Raw genomic sequence first — 15,795 nt, 5'->3', positions numbered from 1 at the left:
CTTCACAAAGCCGGCCCCCGTGAAGCCATATTAGGACGCCATGCACTCGCGTCGAACCCTGCTAAATAATTCAGCATAGTCCTCTGGATCGATATCAATAGCGGCTGGCGTACTCGCTGTGTGGCCTCAATGCATCGCGATGGCAACCAGGCAAGACACCGTCTCTCGCTGCTAATGCGATCTTCAGCACGCCACGATACGGTCGCCCTGTCTGGCTCGCTCGGCTTTCCAATCCCGACGGCAAGACTGTCGGCTCTCATCAGACGCCCAACATTAATTTGTACTGGGAAGATAGTCCTAGTGACGTGCTTCGTGACCCTACTCTACCGTTGTCTCTCTGGTAAGATTTTTTGTTTTCATAAAGCTGAAACCTAAATTAGTGACGGAAAAAATCTACGTGCACAGAGAGAATTATGAACACGATGCTGAATGTAAATTAATGTGAATTGTTAATCAAACTCCTGGCGTAACTTGATGTCTGTTTAATGGATTGACCGAATAAGGGGCTTGCAAGCCCAATGGGAGATCCAGGCATACTTGACATTGCAGCGATATCGCCATAGCTAGCGAGCTATCACTTTGACCCTGCACGTATGCACACACTCAGAGCACCACATTCATATCGCACAATGTGAACATGAATACGTTGCATGCATTTCGTGCGCTGATTGTGTCTCGGAAGTGATCCATCATAATTGCGGTTCTGCATACAGAACCTGTTCGCTGTAGGCATAATAATTACGGCAGAAGTTGCTGCATGCACAGTTTATGCCTTAAAATTTGATTTGTTGATAGATTCCACAGAAGGATTTTAGTTCTTGCTTTTTATTGTGAATTAAAACTGCCCTTGGATGCAGATGATGCAAGTTAAGATGGCCATGGTCGGTTATTAATTCATGCAAAATGCAAATCGGTTTACTTGAATCACGAAATCGGGCTTTCCCCTCGATTGTTTTGACTATTTTTAGCGTGACTGTATATTTTGATCAATGTCCTAACTATTTCGATCATTATGTCATTAACGGATGAGGATGAAATCAAATAATATTTACATTTTGAGCTAAATTATGCATTGTTGTGTTTTGATCAAAATTCAATTCCTTTTAGACTTGGCTTTTTAAGGAAATTCATGTACAAAAGTCAAGGAATTAGTATTGCCAGTTTGGGGGTATTGCTGAATTGTTACTTCGTCTATATAGGCTTATACCAAAACCAGCTAATTCTACACATTTCCTTCGCTTTAACTTGAAAATAAGAACCTTAAGTTGGGAATAGTTCTCACAACTGCAGATATTTAACAAAGCTTATTGCATGTACCAAGTAAACCTTACTGCCTGACAAAGTCCGGAAATTTAATCACGAAGTTCAAACGTGTTTACTAGCAAGTTCGGTGACGATAAACACGTGCGGTCATCTTTCCAATCATGACTGTTTGGTTACCAAGCTGACTATTCACGCTGTTGTCATAAGCATCACTGTTGTACACTTTACAAGCTGAGTCCGGGTTCATAGGTGGGCCATCGTTTCTGTTATTTTTAAAGTGCAAACTACCCGTGCGGAAAAAGTGCACGTAAGACAAAAATGAGGACATGAATTGATTAATTTAAAAAATCTTATTCACGTTTTGTGATTAATAGTTCAGAGAAAATGATGTATCCCATAGTGACGACGCACAGTGTCTCGGTTTTGACTTTTCAAATACTGTTAACTGCCGATTGTACCAAGTTTATTTTCCACCCAGTCAATTGGAATAAATTACCATTCGAATATTCGACTTTCAATTCGATCGAATATCCGAATAGTCGTTTCTACCGACTGGCAAATTGTGGCAAATTTTGATGAACAAACCATAGTACAAAATCAGGTGCAATAATGCACACAGTTGTACATTATAATCACTATAATAGCTTCTCACTTCTATAGAATATCACCAGCCACGATTTTGCAACACTGACGACCAATACTTCTCGCCCTGTTGAAAATGTCTATTCCTTTTATATTGTTAATGAATAATTTCTTTTTTAAATCGTGCTCTGAGGCTTTTCATTTGAATCTGCTTGAAACAAGCTTCCATAGTGTGATTTTCTCATTTAAAACAAAAGAATATTCTCCCTTTTCATGAATTTTGCATACGAATATTTAAATTCGGAAAATTCAGATATTCGGTACAGCCCTAGTTACTTTTACACAAATGATCAAATGAGCAATTTTTTTATTATGTATATCCTTTTTTAATTCGGCCCTTTTAAATTTCATGCCTTCCATTAAACTTTGTGTTGGTCCTTCCCATTTTTGTGTGTATGTTTACCTAGCAACGCGTTGTGGTGACACCCTGGATGCTCAGTCGTAACCCCTGTGTCGTACAATTGAGTCAGGGTTTACTCAAAGAATTTAGGGTATGAATGGGTGAACAATTTACTGCTCGTCCAGTGCCAGGCTTAATACTTGCCAAATTGTTCAATACGTAAAGATCCGTCAGACTTGGCATCAGTGCAACCCTGTGGACTGTGTTGGTAGTGACCACGAGACTGCGCACTTTGCTTGTATAAACCACAGAGCTAGGAACAGCTCAAGCTCTATGTATAAACTCGCCACTTTTTTTTCAGCGAAAGTCTCAGCAGCTTTGACACAAAATGTGCACTGCAGAGCCGCGTAAACAGTTCATAGGACTCAACCATTTGAGACATTTGGGGTCTTGAAAAGTGGAGGGGCGGATTACCGGAATAATAAACGGCCGAAGATTCCTATGACGTACTCTACATGTAGATTTATTCACTTAGCAACATAATAAACATGTTTGATGGAATACAAACACAATACCAGAACGAGTATTCATTAAAATATGCAATGCAAACAACTACAATAAATGTAATATTCAAACAAACAAAATAAATGCAACAGAACAATCTTTGGCAACATCATGAGTGAAATGATAACTTAGCTGGCTCAGAACTCAGCAATTATATAATGCACAATCTTGTGGCTGTTCGCGAAGAGATCTTTGACCGATGTTTGCAGCTTCTCGAGAAAGAAGGCCTCTCAGTTCTGATGTACACACCGGCATGTGTTCCTGTTATTCTGTTTTAGAGAGCTGTTTTTTGATATTTGACCTCTGTTTTCTGCAGTGTCTTTTTGTACATGTGGTTATGATTTTAAAGTTTTGCTAATTTTTGTATGCAGTTTTTGCCTGTTTTGTATTCAGACTTTTTACTTTTTGATGTGCAATGCTTCGACTTTTTTTGGGGGGGGGTATGATATCTGAGTCTCTGTTTTAATTTTACCGTTCAAATTTCCTGTAATCCTAATGCGTCCTTTTTAACTGTAAACTTTCATTTTCTAAGGAATTCCTCATGACCGTTTTTTCATAATTATCATCTGTGGACAGATTGCTAATTATAGTCCAGATATTCTTTTGCTTCAAAGATTTTAGTTGCAGTTTAAACATCCACTTGGCGCCCTTTTATAGATTTGTCATGGATGATATGTAAACTATATGTATTTCAAAATTGAACGTGTTTTGTGTTATATTGTATTTCTGAATTTTGATTGTGTATGTTTAAAATGAACATCCAATAATGCTTACGCTATTCAGCTCTTTGCAGTGAGACGTTTTTGATAAATAAACCGTTTAGAAGTAAAAAGAATGCTGTCCATCAAGGTGATCTTCGGGGTGAAGAAACATGCACTTCACTATTATGAAAATAATGATAACAAACTGCCTTGTTTGTAACAAATATGTCTGTTGGATCCCGATGAGAGAGGTTTTACCTAAGTGGTGCAATGCTGTACCCTGAGAAAATAATGGAAGAAAATGCCATAATTATAGTCAAGATATAGAACTCGCTCTTGAAAATATCAAGTCATGTACAAAAGTTTATTTTTCAGTGCATCGTGAATGCAAGCGAGGATGCCGCATACGCAATTTCCTTGTTTAGCGGGGTTATCGAAACCGACAGGCTTGCACATAACAGTTATTCTGAACCTGAACCATAAAGCCTGCTTCCGTCCCTTGTTCGTCTAAAAACATTATTGCGCTCTGCAGTATTATATGCCTCGGGCAATACTTTATGTTAAGTTGTATTATCATGGTACGTGAGGACGACGCAGTCTGCTAAAACGATTAAGACCTCTGCACTGTACGTATTTTGACAAGCTCACAGTCTTGTTGAAGAAGATCCTATGATTTCCCTTAATAGCACATTCAACGTAGCTAGTCACACAGTCATGTTAATGTTATAATGGTCGTTTTCATCATTAAGTGTGTGACCTGAAGGTCATTGTGGTGATTGTTTGCAATGTATTTTCAGAAACTTATTCCGAATGATTTAACTCTCAAATGCTGTGTGAAAGGTCCGATTTTCGCAGTGTGTTGATCATTATACATTCTGAAATGCTTAGTTTAAAAGTGTAATGTAGTGCTATCTTGTCGATGACCTAAGTTGACAGAACACGCTTTCTTGTAACATTTGTTTGAACTAACATTTTATTTGCAAACAGCTTGCAGTTTAAATTTGGTGAGTGGACAGGACGCTGCACATATTTCACACGTTTAAAGGAACGCTGCAATAGATTTTTTCTTAGAATAAGTGTTCGTTCGTGTTTAAACTCTTCTTAAATGTATGAAAACTGTTTTAAATATTTTTGTTGGAGTTAAGGAAACCGGAAGTGCACATTTAAGTCAAGGTGCACGTTTTCCTGTTTACACTAACACGAAATTTGCTTTCTAAGAAACATTTCTAAAAAATGGCTGCTCCGTGACTTATTGCCATATACTCAAAACAATACATTTGCCACAGAAAATGGCAATCTTCAAAGCAAGGTGAAGAAAATCAGCTTTTTTGGCACGAATTGATGCAACATTGAAATTAAGTGCCTCAGATTACATCACAGTTTTCTCCCGACTGTGCAAATTGACATAAGCATAAAACAAAAATGGCCCCAAAATACAGATAAAACTAGCAAAACAAAAATTTAAAATAAGGTTGAAACACTAAAGTGCAATTTAAAAGATTTTATTAGACCATTTCTATTACATGGTCCCGTAATACGTCAGTAGAAAAGGTAATTCAAATGTTATTTTAAAAAGGCACGTTACTTTACTGTTCAGATAACGTGGTGGCGTACTTTATGCATCGTCACTGGGCCATTGTTGTGATGTTCTGTCATTTCGTTTTTGTTCTCTTTGCATGTGTACGTGCAAATTTGTTTACAGTTGCATGAACGGAAACCCTTTAAAGTCTGGGAGAATCGGGCAGCGCCCTCAAGGTGTGCACGTGATCCCGTGATTCGGGACCGCCACTTCGGACAGGACAGAGGGCGCAGGTGGCGTTTGCTTGAAATTTGCCAATGAACCATGGGTAATGCGTGGAAGTAAACTTATACGTGACCATTACTAATATGTAAATAATCTCCTTGCATGTGTGTGTTTGTGTGACTTACTGCATTGGTAGCTATATCTGATTACTGTAAACTCTTTACTTTCAAATTGGTTTTTTTTTTTTGGATTCTGATGTTTTGGTGGCAACTTCTAACGAATAACAATAATCCTTTTCCGCATTCATTAATTTTTTTGTTAAGTGACAAATATTATGCTACTCATTTAGAGTCTTTTGCTTTTGTTTTTGTGTTTTGGTTTTTGGAAAAATGTTTCCACATTTGATAGAACTTCTTGATGCTGGAAAGAATCGTGGATCAAAATGATTGACACTCATGGATCCAATCAGCCTTCATCATTATCGTAAATGAAGAAATGCACTAACGTTTCATGTTTGTTGTGGGCATTAACATGGCTAACAATTAACTGTACCTTGTGCTTTCAGTTTCTAACAAGCCTTACCTGGGAATAAACAAACTTTTCAAAAGATATGCTGACAAAAATAATTTAAACGAGTTCAAAATATGTAAAACGTCTACCTTCAAGATTTACTAGAATGTATCGACAACCTGCCATTTTTTATCTGCGCTGATGAATCATTAATCACAACTTAGAAATTTGAGCCTTAGAAATTTGATTTACAGCCAAGTTAAGTTCAAATCATATTTGGCTTGAAAGCGAACAAGGACGCAATGTTTTGACGTCAGAAATGTTCGCGCCGCGAATTTGCAAAAGTTTGCTTCGCTGTAAACGTGTCTGGACGTCAATTCTCAAATTCGGTTCGCTTCCGAGTCGTCTGAAATATAAACCGGCTTTTGGGGTTTCGTTAATATGGCATGCATGCTTATCGCTTGCAACAGATCATGAAGACTGTCGATAGCCTGAGATGCTGGTCATGAAGACTGTCGATAGCCTGAGATGCTGGTGTATACCCTGCAAACTATGAATTGTTGATCGGACCAAAGTGCACACTTCACAATAAAAGCAGGCGTGTGCCTCCATTGCTCATGTGTTCGTGGTCGTACACGGGGTTGTGAACTCTGTATTTATTTCCAGTTTTCACATTATTTCCTACCGTTTTCTGTTTTCCTCTTAATCTTATACAGGTGGCTGTAATTCTACTGAGACCACCCCAAACAACAGATCTTCCGGACAACCTCCAAAAGATTCTAATTTGCAGAGCGAGATGGCATCCTCCGAGTATGTAACACAGTCCATGGCGGCTAAAGACCCCAAGCATGATCCGTACTTTGACCTGATCATGGACGACGACTTGGCCAAGAATCAGTGGCCTAAGCAACTGACCAGTCACCAGGAGGACGGCAAGAAAGGTAAGGATGTGTCCCTCATGGGGCAAGTCATGACACCAGAGCTCTTCAACAAGCTCAAGGACGTCAAGACCAAGACAGCGGGATGGACCATCGCTCGGGCTATCAACACTGGTACTTGCTACCAATCTTCCTTTGTGGGATGCCATGCTGGAGATCCAGAGTCTTACGAAGTCTTCAAGGAGCTCTTCCATCCCGTCATCGAGAAGTACCACGTGGGATACAAGCTGGACGGCTCCATGAAGCACATCACTGACATGGATCCGAATAAGCTGACGGTAGCACTCAAGGATGACGCTAAGGCCAAGGTCGTTTCCAGCCGAATCCGCGTGGCCAGGAACCTCAACTTCTTCCCACTCAACCCTGGAGGCACGGTGGAGACTAGGCTTCAGATTGCAGACCTCATGTCTAAGGTCTTCGATTCTTTCACCGATGACCTGGCCGGTACTTTCCACCGTCACACCGATATGACACCAGAGGAGACCCAGGAACTTGTCGACGGTCACTTCCTCTTCCGTGGTAAAGATAAGATGCAAGCCGCGTCCGGCTACCACCGCTTCTGGCCAAAGGGTAGAGGCATCTTCCTCAACAAAAGCAAGACCTTCATCGTGTGGGTGAACGAAGGCGACCATCTCCGCATCATCTCCATGGAGCAAGGGGGTGATATCAAGAGTGTCTTCGCGCGTCTCTCGCGCGCCATCAATGCCATCGAGGAAGGCCTGAAGAAGATTACAGGCCGTAGCAGTGTCTTCGCTAGCGACCCGGCCCTGGGTGTCATTACTTGCTGTCCGTCCAACCTGGGCACGGCCATGCGTGGCAGTGTCCATATTCGCGTCCCTACCATTGCTTCAGCTCTTGGTCTTGCAGAGATCGACAAGATCGCCCGCACCATCAACTGCCAGGCCAGGGGCAGCAGCGGCGAGCATTCCGCCATTGTCGACAGAGTCGACATCTCCAACTGGAGGCGTCTTGGGTTCACGGAGTACTCTCTGGTTCAAGATCTTATCAGAGGAGCCAACCTTCTGTCGGCTCTGGAGGATAAGTTCGTTAGCAAGGAGGCAGATGCCTCCAAAATTGACCAGGTTCTTGCCCAACTTATGTCTGACGTCACCATCGCTGGTAATTAGGTAGAGGAGGTTCCATCCAAGTTCTTTTGCGAGAGATGGTAGAAGATAAATGTAGTTCAGTGGGAAGGATGCACCACATTTTAAAGGGACAGTTTCAGGCAATACCAGAGTTGATGTGAAAGTTATTGTTCTCTAATCGTGTGTTTCCATAATCCTTCATGTATGCGTTACTTGCTTCTTTGCAAATCTTCTCAGTAAAACTAACGTCAATCAGACATAATTTTGTACATGCACTATTTTGCTGTGAGATTTTCTAATAGGTATGGAAGAAGTTGACTGAAAAAATTAGGGACCAGATTTGGATCTCATCTGATGCAAACCTCATAACCGAAATTCTTGTCATGTTCCAACATGCAGCTCCATGCAAATCCTCCTAAAATGATTGGATCCACTGAAATTTGAAGGAATTAATTGAACGACAAGCGAGTCATCAAACATTTCCAGTCTCAAGTATTATTGCATATTGTGTATGTATCATATCGCATATTAAGAAAACCTAAAACAAGCAGACAGGGTTATTTCCTTTGGTTACCTTACATACGAACTCCAAATTAATTTGATGCAATTGGCCTAGTTTTTCAGGCCTCAGAAAAATCTGCATTGGCCCAGATTTTTTATCTTTGAAATGTAGTACGTCTGTAGCAAACTGGGTTTTCAACAACGCTGATCTGTTATGATAACTTTGTTAAAGAAACTCGAGAGGTTTCAGTTAATGTTTGCTGTGGAAGTGTAAATTACAACCCTCTCCTTTGTGAAAATACAATGTAAACCTGTAGAACGAAAAATCAATAATCAAAATATTCAAAAAATCAATCAAAATTAATTGTCACGTGTAGTTAAAACTGCAGGTGCGTGTACGGCGCGGAGTTTACTAAGGTTTGAACTTTGAGAGAGGGGCTCGAGAGCAAGGTGACTCGCTTCTTTTTTATCATTTTTCAACCAGAAATGTTGTCATAAATCAAGCCTAAAACTGTTAATTAATAATAATATAAAGGATTGGGGTAGCACTGTATGTCGGTTATAGGCCAAATTGTATACACGTACTTGGGTTTTTTGCGGTGAACATTGAAGTGTGATTTCTTGTTAGTATAATCGAAATATTGAGGTAAAAATGTAATAGTCTCATACAGAAATTCGTAATGGACCTTTACCTTTGACCTCTATGAGTAATAGATAATGGTAAGACTCACCTTTGACCTCCACGATCAATACACATAGGTAGGCACACTAAAATTTCGTCCAAAGGCACGTCTAAAAATTAACATACACGGGTTCCACGCCCCAAACTCCACTCTACAAAAATATGCGTAAGCTCCATATATCCTACTACCATACACAAACACTATCAGAGGCACTGAATTTAATTCCAGGGAGACTGAATCAGTAAGGCAAATAAGAATGATTACTTTGGAAAAACAGCTAACAATCTAGTCTTTCGAGGGATTGTTACTAATGTTACAGGTATGTTGTACAAATGTAAGATGTTAGAATTATTCCAAGAAAGTATTAAGATCTGCCATTCAGTGGAGACTTTCAATAAAACTTTGTATAATCATTAAGACCAGCATATCTGAAGTGTGGATGCTTTATGTCTGTATGCTCTAGCACTACTTGCACCTCAAAAAGTACAAAATTCCTTGCTAAAGAACTTGGCGTATTTACTTTTCGTTCGTAATTTGACGTTACCGTCCACAATCTGGGTCCAGGTTAGTGTAACCATCAACACATCTTAAGTCATGGCATAAATATTATACAACATCACCAGAAATATTAAAGATGTAAAGCAAATCCAATCTATCATCAATAAGAAATACACAGTAAAGACTGAATTGCCTCGTTTGGAACATTCCAGCGCTCATCCCAACTTTCTTATACTCGAGGGACAAAGCGGACTTTGAAAGGCTTGGGGTTTCTAGTGAAATCTAAAACCCCCTCGGTAGTGGGCGGAGCTTCACCCGGGGGTGTTTCCACCCGGAAGTGTTGTAGGAGAGAGACGAAGAAGCTGAAGAGTTCCATCTTACCCAGAGATTCTCCCATGCAACCTCTGCGCCCTGTGACAAAGAAACCCGCAGTTTATCAATACAAACAATTAGTAACCAGAACACGAACTCAGTATAAGTTGTTTCTGCCACGAGTTTTCCCAAGCCTACTTAATTTTAAAAAACACACCTTTCCCCAAATTTATTTAAGTTTTATGTAACTTACTAAATTCGCGAATGCATTTAATGAGTTGTTGGGGGTTGACAAGAGATGACGATTTAGAAGTACAGTGTATATTATTTTGCAACTCCAATGACTGACTCTTTCTTGAAATAAAACCACCAAGAATAGGGAATTATTAATTTATGAAACAAAATTCATCATTCATGATGCGTTGCTTTATCAACTCAATATACAATGTTACCATTACAACACAGTATAGTGGTTTCTACACTGTTAGGATGACAGAATTGAAATTTCTTCTATTATTAGCTGTCAGCAATCTCACCGGCCGAGAAAGGAATGAAACCTTCATGACGGACCATTTCAGTGCCTTCAGCGTTCAGGAACCTTGCTGGGTTAAAGGTGTTTGGATCCGACCACACAGCTGGATCATGGTGTACTGACCTTCAGGATGGAAGAAAAAAGCGTGGATCCAGAAAAGTCAATCTTACGAAGGGACTAAAAACGATGGGAATTTTTATGTAACCTTTTATGGCTTTTCTGGAGGTGAGACAAGACCTTGGGGCCCTTTACACGCATTTGGGTGGAAGGGGAATCAAATCATTCCCCAAACGGCCTTTCTCTGATTACTTTTCAAAAACTAAATGTGCCGGGGGGGGGGCGTGCCCCCGTTGCCTCGCCCGCATCCGTCGTTGGGAAGGAATTAAAATAATTTTGTACGAGGCAAAAATATGAAACTTGTCATGAGATTATAGAAAATGTATTATGTTGGCTTGTAATTGGATTCAGTGTTAATTTTTTGGAGGTTTTTGTCGTTTTGACTAGTCACAAAAGGCGGCCCCTTTCCTCACTTCTGAACCAACCAACCAAACACATCATACACAAAAACCGTCATAACTGTTACCTCTACAGAAAGTCATAGTTTGTTAGAAGGTCACTCCACAATTTGGGTCAAAATCAAAACGAACAGCTCATAGAAACCACATTAACATATAATGCATACATTAAGTGAAAAAATCGACTGATTTCGTAAGATCGGATCACAGATTGGGTTGTAGCGATTTTGATGAGTTCGAGATTGATTTGCTTGTAGTTATGATTTTATTAACTTCAATCCTCCTAGGTTTGTGAAAAAAGTACAATTCGAGAATTCAAGAATTCTAGAGTTAAAACGTGTGTTTCTCCAAATACAGCGTTACGAATGTTTGTTCGTACATTTTCTGCTTACCAAATATTCACCCATAGTTCAGTTCCCTTCGGTATCTTGTAATCAAAGATGGTAGAGTCTGTGTATGCAGCCCTGACAACCATGTAGGAAAGGCTGGCGGCTCTATGGATCTCCATCAAGGTAGCCTGACTGTAAGGCAAGGAATTTCTGTCTTCCCATTTGACATTACGGTCTCCTATAACCTGTTATTAGAAAAAAAAGTTAGCTATAAGAAAGACATTATATATTTTATGCATAATTCCACTTCTATGATTTTAAACAATGTTTTCTTACATTGAGATTGCAAACAAAATATTTTACCATAAATCTTTACAAGATACGAGGATGAAAAACACTGCCACATTACGCTACAAATTCCTGCTAAAGCAACCTACAGGCTAATGCACAACGTTGCATTGCAAATTATTTTTTTTTATACCGAAGTTTTTAAAATCTTCGGAATTAACTGCTCACAGTTTTGATTTCTTGATTCACTTTTTCTTGGACGCCCGGGTTTAGACTCATATAAATAAGTGTCCAAAGTAATGTGAAGGACACAGACTCGATGCCAGCACCAATCAAATCCACCAAGACGCAAGCAAGTTCGTCATGCGTAAACCTGGCCGGGTCTTCGTCAATCTTAGCCAAGTAGGCGTCGATGAAATCTCGTGCTTCCTCGCCTGCCACGCGGGATTTTGCGTGACTCTCAATCTGCTCCTTGACGAATTTCTCCAGCCCGCGTGCGGCTTTGTCCACGCTGTGGACAATGGACCAGCCGGAAAGATCGTAATTGGCCATCAGGGTCCGGGACCAGTCCAGCAAGCGTTGGAACTCGGCGTCGTCGTGGGCGAAACAGATGCCAAAGGTGATGGAAAAGAGAACATTAGTGGTGTGAGCACCGAGAAGGTCCCGGGGGTCGAGCGGTTGGCCCCCGTGTGCCTGGAGTATTAAAGAAACGCAGAAAGGAAGAAACAGCTCGAGTTATGGCCGTCTACCTTCCATCCTTCTCGTATTCCTTTCTTAGCCACTATTTGGATACAAATTCTTTTGCAACTGCCTCATTCTGCGATTTTACTCTCAAAATTTACATTTCCTGTCTCGTAATCTGTCTATGTCAATTCAACAGCACACTAAAATTTTCCTTCAAGATAACTCACCTGTAGTTTATCGATCAGATGTGTAACTTCCTTCGTGATGGCCCCTTCAAGGCTTACTTTACCAAAGCCGAAGCCACGCAGTGTAGTGTGGGCAAAACTTCGCTGGATTTTCCATTGATCATTACATGGAGCATCAAAAATCCCTGAAAAACATTAAACTGGTCATGCATACTCTGACTGTAGCAACCTGTGTAATTTTAAACTTTAGGCTTTTAAATAATGAATAATAATCTCAGCTCTGGAAAAACAACAGCTAAACTACGCTTATTCAGAATAATAATTCCATCAAATTTTTTAATGATCATCTCACATCTTGCACCCGAATGAGGGATTGTTTAAACAGCACCTCTAAGGAAAACATGTTTTCTCTGATTTTATCTGTTCAAATAAATATGGAAGTATCCAAATCAAATGCAATGTAATTTGTTTTCAGAGCCAAACTATAACAAGTTTAAAAGGGCCTTTTTTCTGTTCATGCTATGATGCCTGCCTACATGAGAATTCTCGAATCTCCCTATATTTAATTTGAAAAAGCAGTTTACCAGAGTGGGTGATTGTTTAGCATTCCCCTTATCCGTTTCTATGACTCTGGTGATATGACGTCACAGGATGCCCTCCAGGGGTTTTTCAGCATCATCTCAACATGTCTGCATCTCTGCAGCGCTTAAAGAGGCATCTACTTAATACGAGGCAGCATTTCTTAAGCAAATTCTCTTTACTTTAGATGGGTTTCAAAAGTGATTGAAGCCGGGCTTCTTTTCAAACTACACGTAGCTCATAATTGCTAAAAGTGTTACTCTCTTTGACAACTGCCAAACATGGATGTGAAAAAAATTAATAAATTTCTTCAGGAGAGTACAATTTACTTGGGGTGGCCACAAAACCCCCTTGGTGTGAAAAATTTCAATTATCAATTAATTCCACCATCTACCAAAATAAACTCACCCAGCGCATCTATTTGGTATGCGCTACCTTCAATTATAACGATAACTACTACACTGTTACAAACAATAAGCCGTCTCTACTTTCACTGATGATTTAACATTACAGAGTTTTATCAGGTGTTGCTGATAATCACCATTCCATGAATTCTGGTTTCAATGGCGGACACTAATCTTAGTGTAAACGTTCTTATACGCAAAAATTTCTTTTCTTTATATTCACACATCTTGTTAACGGGAATTACAATTGAGGGACTCAACGATCTATTGCTTCTGGTGGTCGCCAGATAAGAAAAATCACAAAAACCTGTATTTAATTGTTTGGGAAAAGTGGAAATGTATGCCTGATCTATGCGATCCACCGCTTTCAGGCTATCGGTAGCCAAGCAATGACCAAGTAAATAAAAGGCTCGCTCTTCTACACTTCTCTACGACAGTGACTTTTTAAACTAAAGTTTTAACAAATTGGACATATGTCGTTGCTGCTAGCTATCGCAGTGACGCATTCCTGTACAGTCACCGCATGCCACACCCTGTTCACAATACCGCCTTTCCGCTGAACCTTGCAACATTACCATCACAATGATAAATTTGTTATATTCTTATTCGCTTCGAATCTCAACCGAATACAACTACACTGCTCACTGGGAAACCTCATAAATACCCTCTCCTGAAATAACAAATTACGGAGGGGTTAACAGTTTATAAGTCCTCTGGTCACTGTGTTCGTGTATAGCTAAGGCAAGCCTAATTAAAGGGGGCATCGGAAATGTCTCGTGAAACCAGAATTGTAACAAGTCCCTAATTGTTGTGGCTCGAGTCATTGTAACGTAGTGACTCGAGTCGAGTCACAGGCAACAAAGTCGAGTCGCAAATTTGTATCGAGACACTTTGAGTCACCAATATTTAACACAAGATAAAACGAAGAGAGTCATTTTTTTTGGCAATGGGTTTCTAAATGACTGTGGTCACATTATATCCATGATGATAACACATGACATGAACATAATAAACCGGCTATGGAAGTCACTGCAAAATCTGTTTCGCAGAGAAGTTTTATTTTTAGAACTCGAGTCTTATTTACTTTCACTCGAGTCGGGTCTTCTGATGAAAGACTCGAGTCGGATCGAGTCATTTTACTTGCAGTGACTCTAGTCGAGTGTAGTAATTTACCTGCGGCGACTATAGAGTTGAGTCGAGTTGTCAAACTTGTAACTCGAGTCGAACTCGCCGACTTATGACTCGAGTCATTATAACTGCGCGAAACGTCGATGCTTGGAATCGTTTTCTACCGAACATCCCTTTCGTCCACATTCAACGTTTTATAAGATAAAGAACTGTGGTCGGCTCTGTCTCCGAACTTTGTAAACTGAAGAGCCATCAACATGACTGTGTATTTGTCACAGATATTGGAATATAAAGAGCAGTAAATCTGGTACCTAAATTGAACGGAAATATTAATAAAAACTTTCCGAAGTGATTCAGCTAAAGTAACGTAAAACTTTTTCCCTTTCAAACAGCTGGTTCCCCCCCCAATCAGTTTGACATTCCTATTCACCTTTGTACTCGGGATTGTAGCGATCAGCGGAAGGGGACCTGGGTTTATCACAGAAGTCAAGCCCTTTCTTTACCAGGACCTCGCGAACCGCTTCCCAGCCGGTTACAAACACCACCCAACGGCCCTCCATCTTGATGCTGAACACGCTGCCATACTGCCGGCGCAAATCGTCCCACTTGGCCAGGAAAGCGTCGTTGTCGCCGAAGTTCACCATGCTACCGATCAGAGGCAGGGTCATTGGGCCGGGAGGGAAGCCCTCTTTCCCCGGCTTGGGCTTTGCCATGATCCGCTGACAGAAAAACACACCCAAGGCTATACAGGCTAGCGGTGTTAGTCCTGCTGAATTTCAAGTTGTGAGAATGCAACTGTAACTGCTGACACAGACTTTATTATTGGGTGTTCACTGTTGTACGCTGTTTTATTCATAAACATAAAAAATCATAACTGAGCAGTGATCGTTTATTTAAAGGCCTACGCGCTTTTACACGCAGTGCTACTCATGTACAGCCAGGCTACATTGTGATTGAAATAGGGCTATGGGCAGGTTCGTCATTTATGGCCATGAACTTTACCCACAACGTTTCATGTCTATTGTGCCACCATTACTGACTGTCAACTCACAGTAACCGCGATGCACCGTATTGCTTGGCTGAATGCACACTGTACACAGCGCACTGATGTAGGGCGCTCTTTAAAATCCACCAAAGAATCAAAACAAGCCCAGTCAACTGCATTTTTCATTTTTCAAGATGTACTTTGCAAGATGTTAATTTATATTACGGGTTTTGCCTTTACCCGTGGGTTTTGCCTTGCATTTTTCATCTTTAGAGGCTATCAGTCTGCAGCGTCCAAAACGCGCTTCCAGAGTTTTGGTTAGTCTATTGTCAGGATGTTGGCGAAGACTTGTAGATATAGATGCAAGAATCAAAGACAACTGATA

The 15,795-nt window shown here is 40.4% G+C and overlaps 2 protein-coding genes across 3 annotated transcripts; one reads left to right on the top strand and one right to left on the bottom strand.

Moving 5' to 3' along the window:
* Positions 1-129: 129 nt before the first annotated feature.
* LOC110982097 (arginine kinase-like) lies at positions 130-9,388 on the top strand. 2 transcript variants are annotated; one of them, XM_022240263.2, is made up of 3 exons: positions 200-340; positions 5,213-5,357; positions 6,481-9,388. In XM_022240263.2, exons 2-3 carry the CDS (start codon positions 5,354-5,356, stop codon positions 7,827-7,829), a joined length of 1,353 nt encoding a protein of 450 aa, XP_022095955.1. In that variant the 5' UTR covers positions 200-340; positions 5,213-5,353; the 3' UTR covers positions 7,830-9,388. The 2 variants fall into 2 exon arrangements, with proteins under 2 accessions (XP_022095954.2, XP_022095955.1); XM_022240262.2 differs by lacking the exon at positions 5,213-5,357 and having other exon boundaries at positions 130-340.
* On the bottom strand, positions 8,260-15,359 carry LOC110982098 (cytochrome P450 2U1-like). Its single transcript, XM_022240265.2, has 6 exons — positions 14,856-15,359; positions 12,357-12,499; positions 11,674-12,138; positions 11,221-11,402; positions 10,318-10,436; positions 8,260-9,880 (listed from the first exon to the last, which is right to left on the bottom strand). Exons 1-6 carry the CDS (start codon positions 15,136-15,138, stop codon positions 9,699-9,701), a joined length of 1,374 nt encoding a protein of 457 aa, XP_022095957.2. The 5' UTR covers positions 15,139-15,359; the 3' UTR covers positions 8,260-9,698.
* Positions 15,360-15,795: the final 436 nt, after the last annotated feature.

Source organism: Acanthaster planci, linkage group LG04 (assembly GCF_054643075.1).
Source record: "Acanthaster planci isolate LZ-2023a linkage group LG04, COTS_SCS, whole genome shotgun sequence".
NCBI classification, from domain to species: domain Eukaryota; kingdom Metazoa; phylum Echinodermata; class Asteroidea; order Valvatida; family Acanthasteridae; genus Acanthaster; species Acanthaster planci.
The sequence above is the reverse complement of the archived record's forward strand: the minus strand, read 5'-3'. Positions and strand labels throughout refer to the sequence as shown.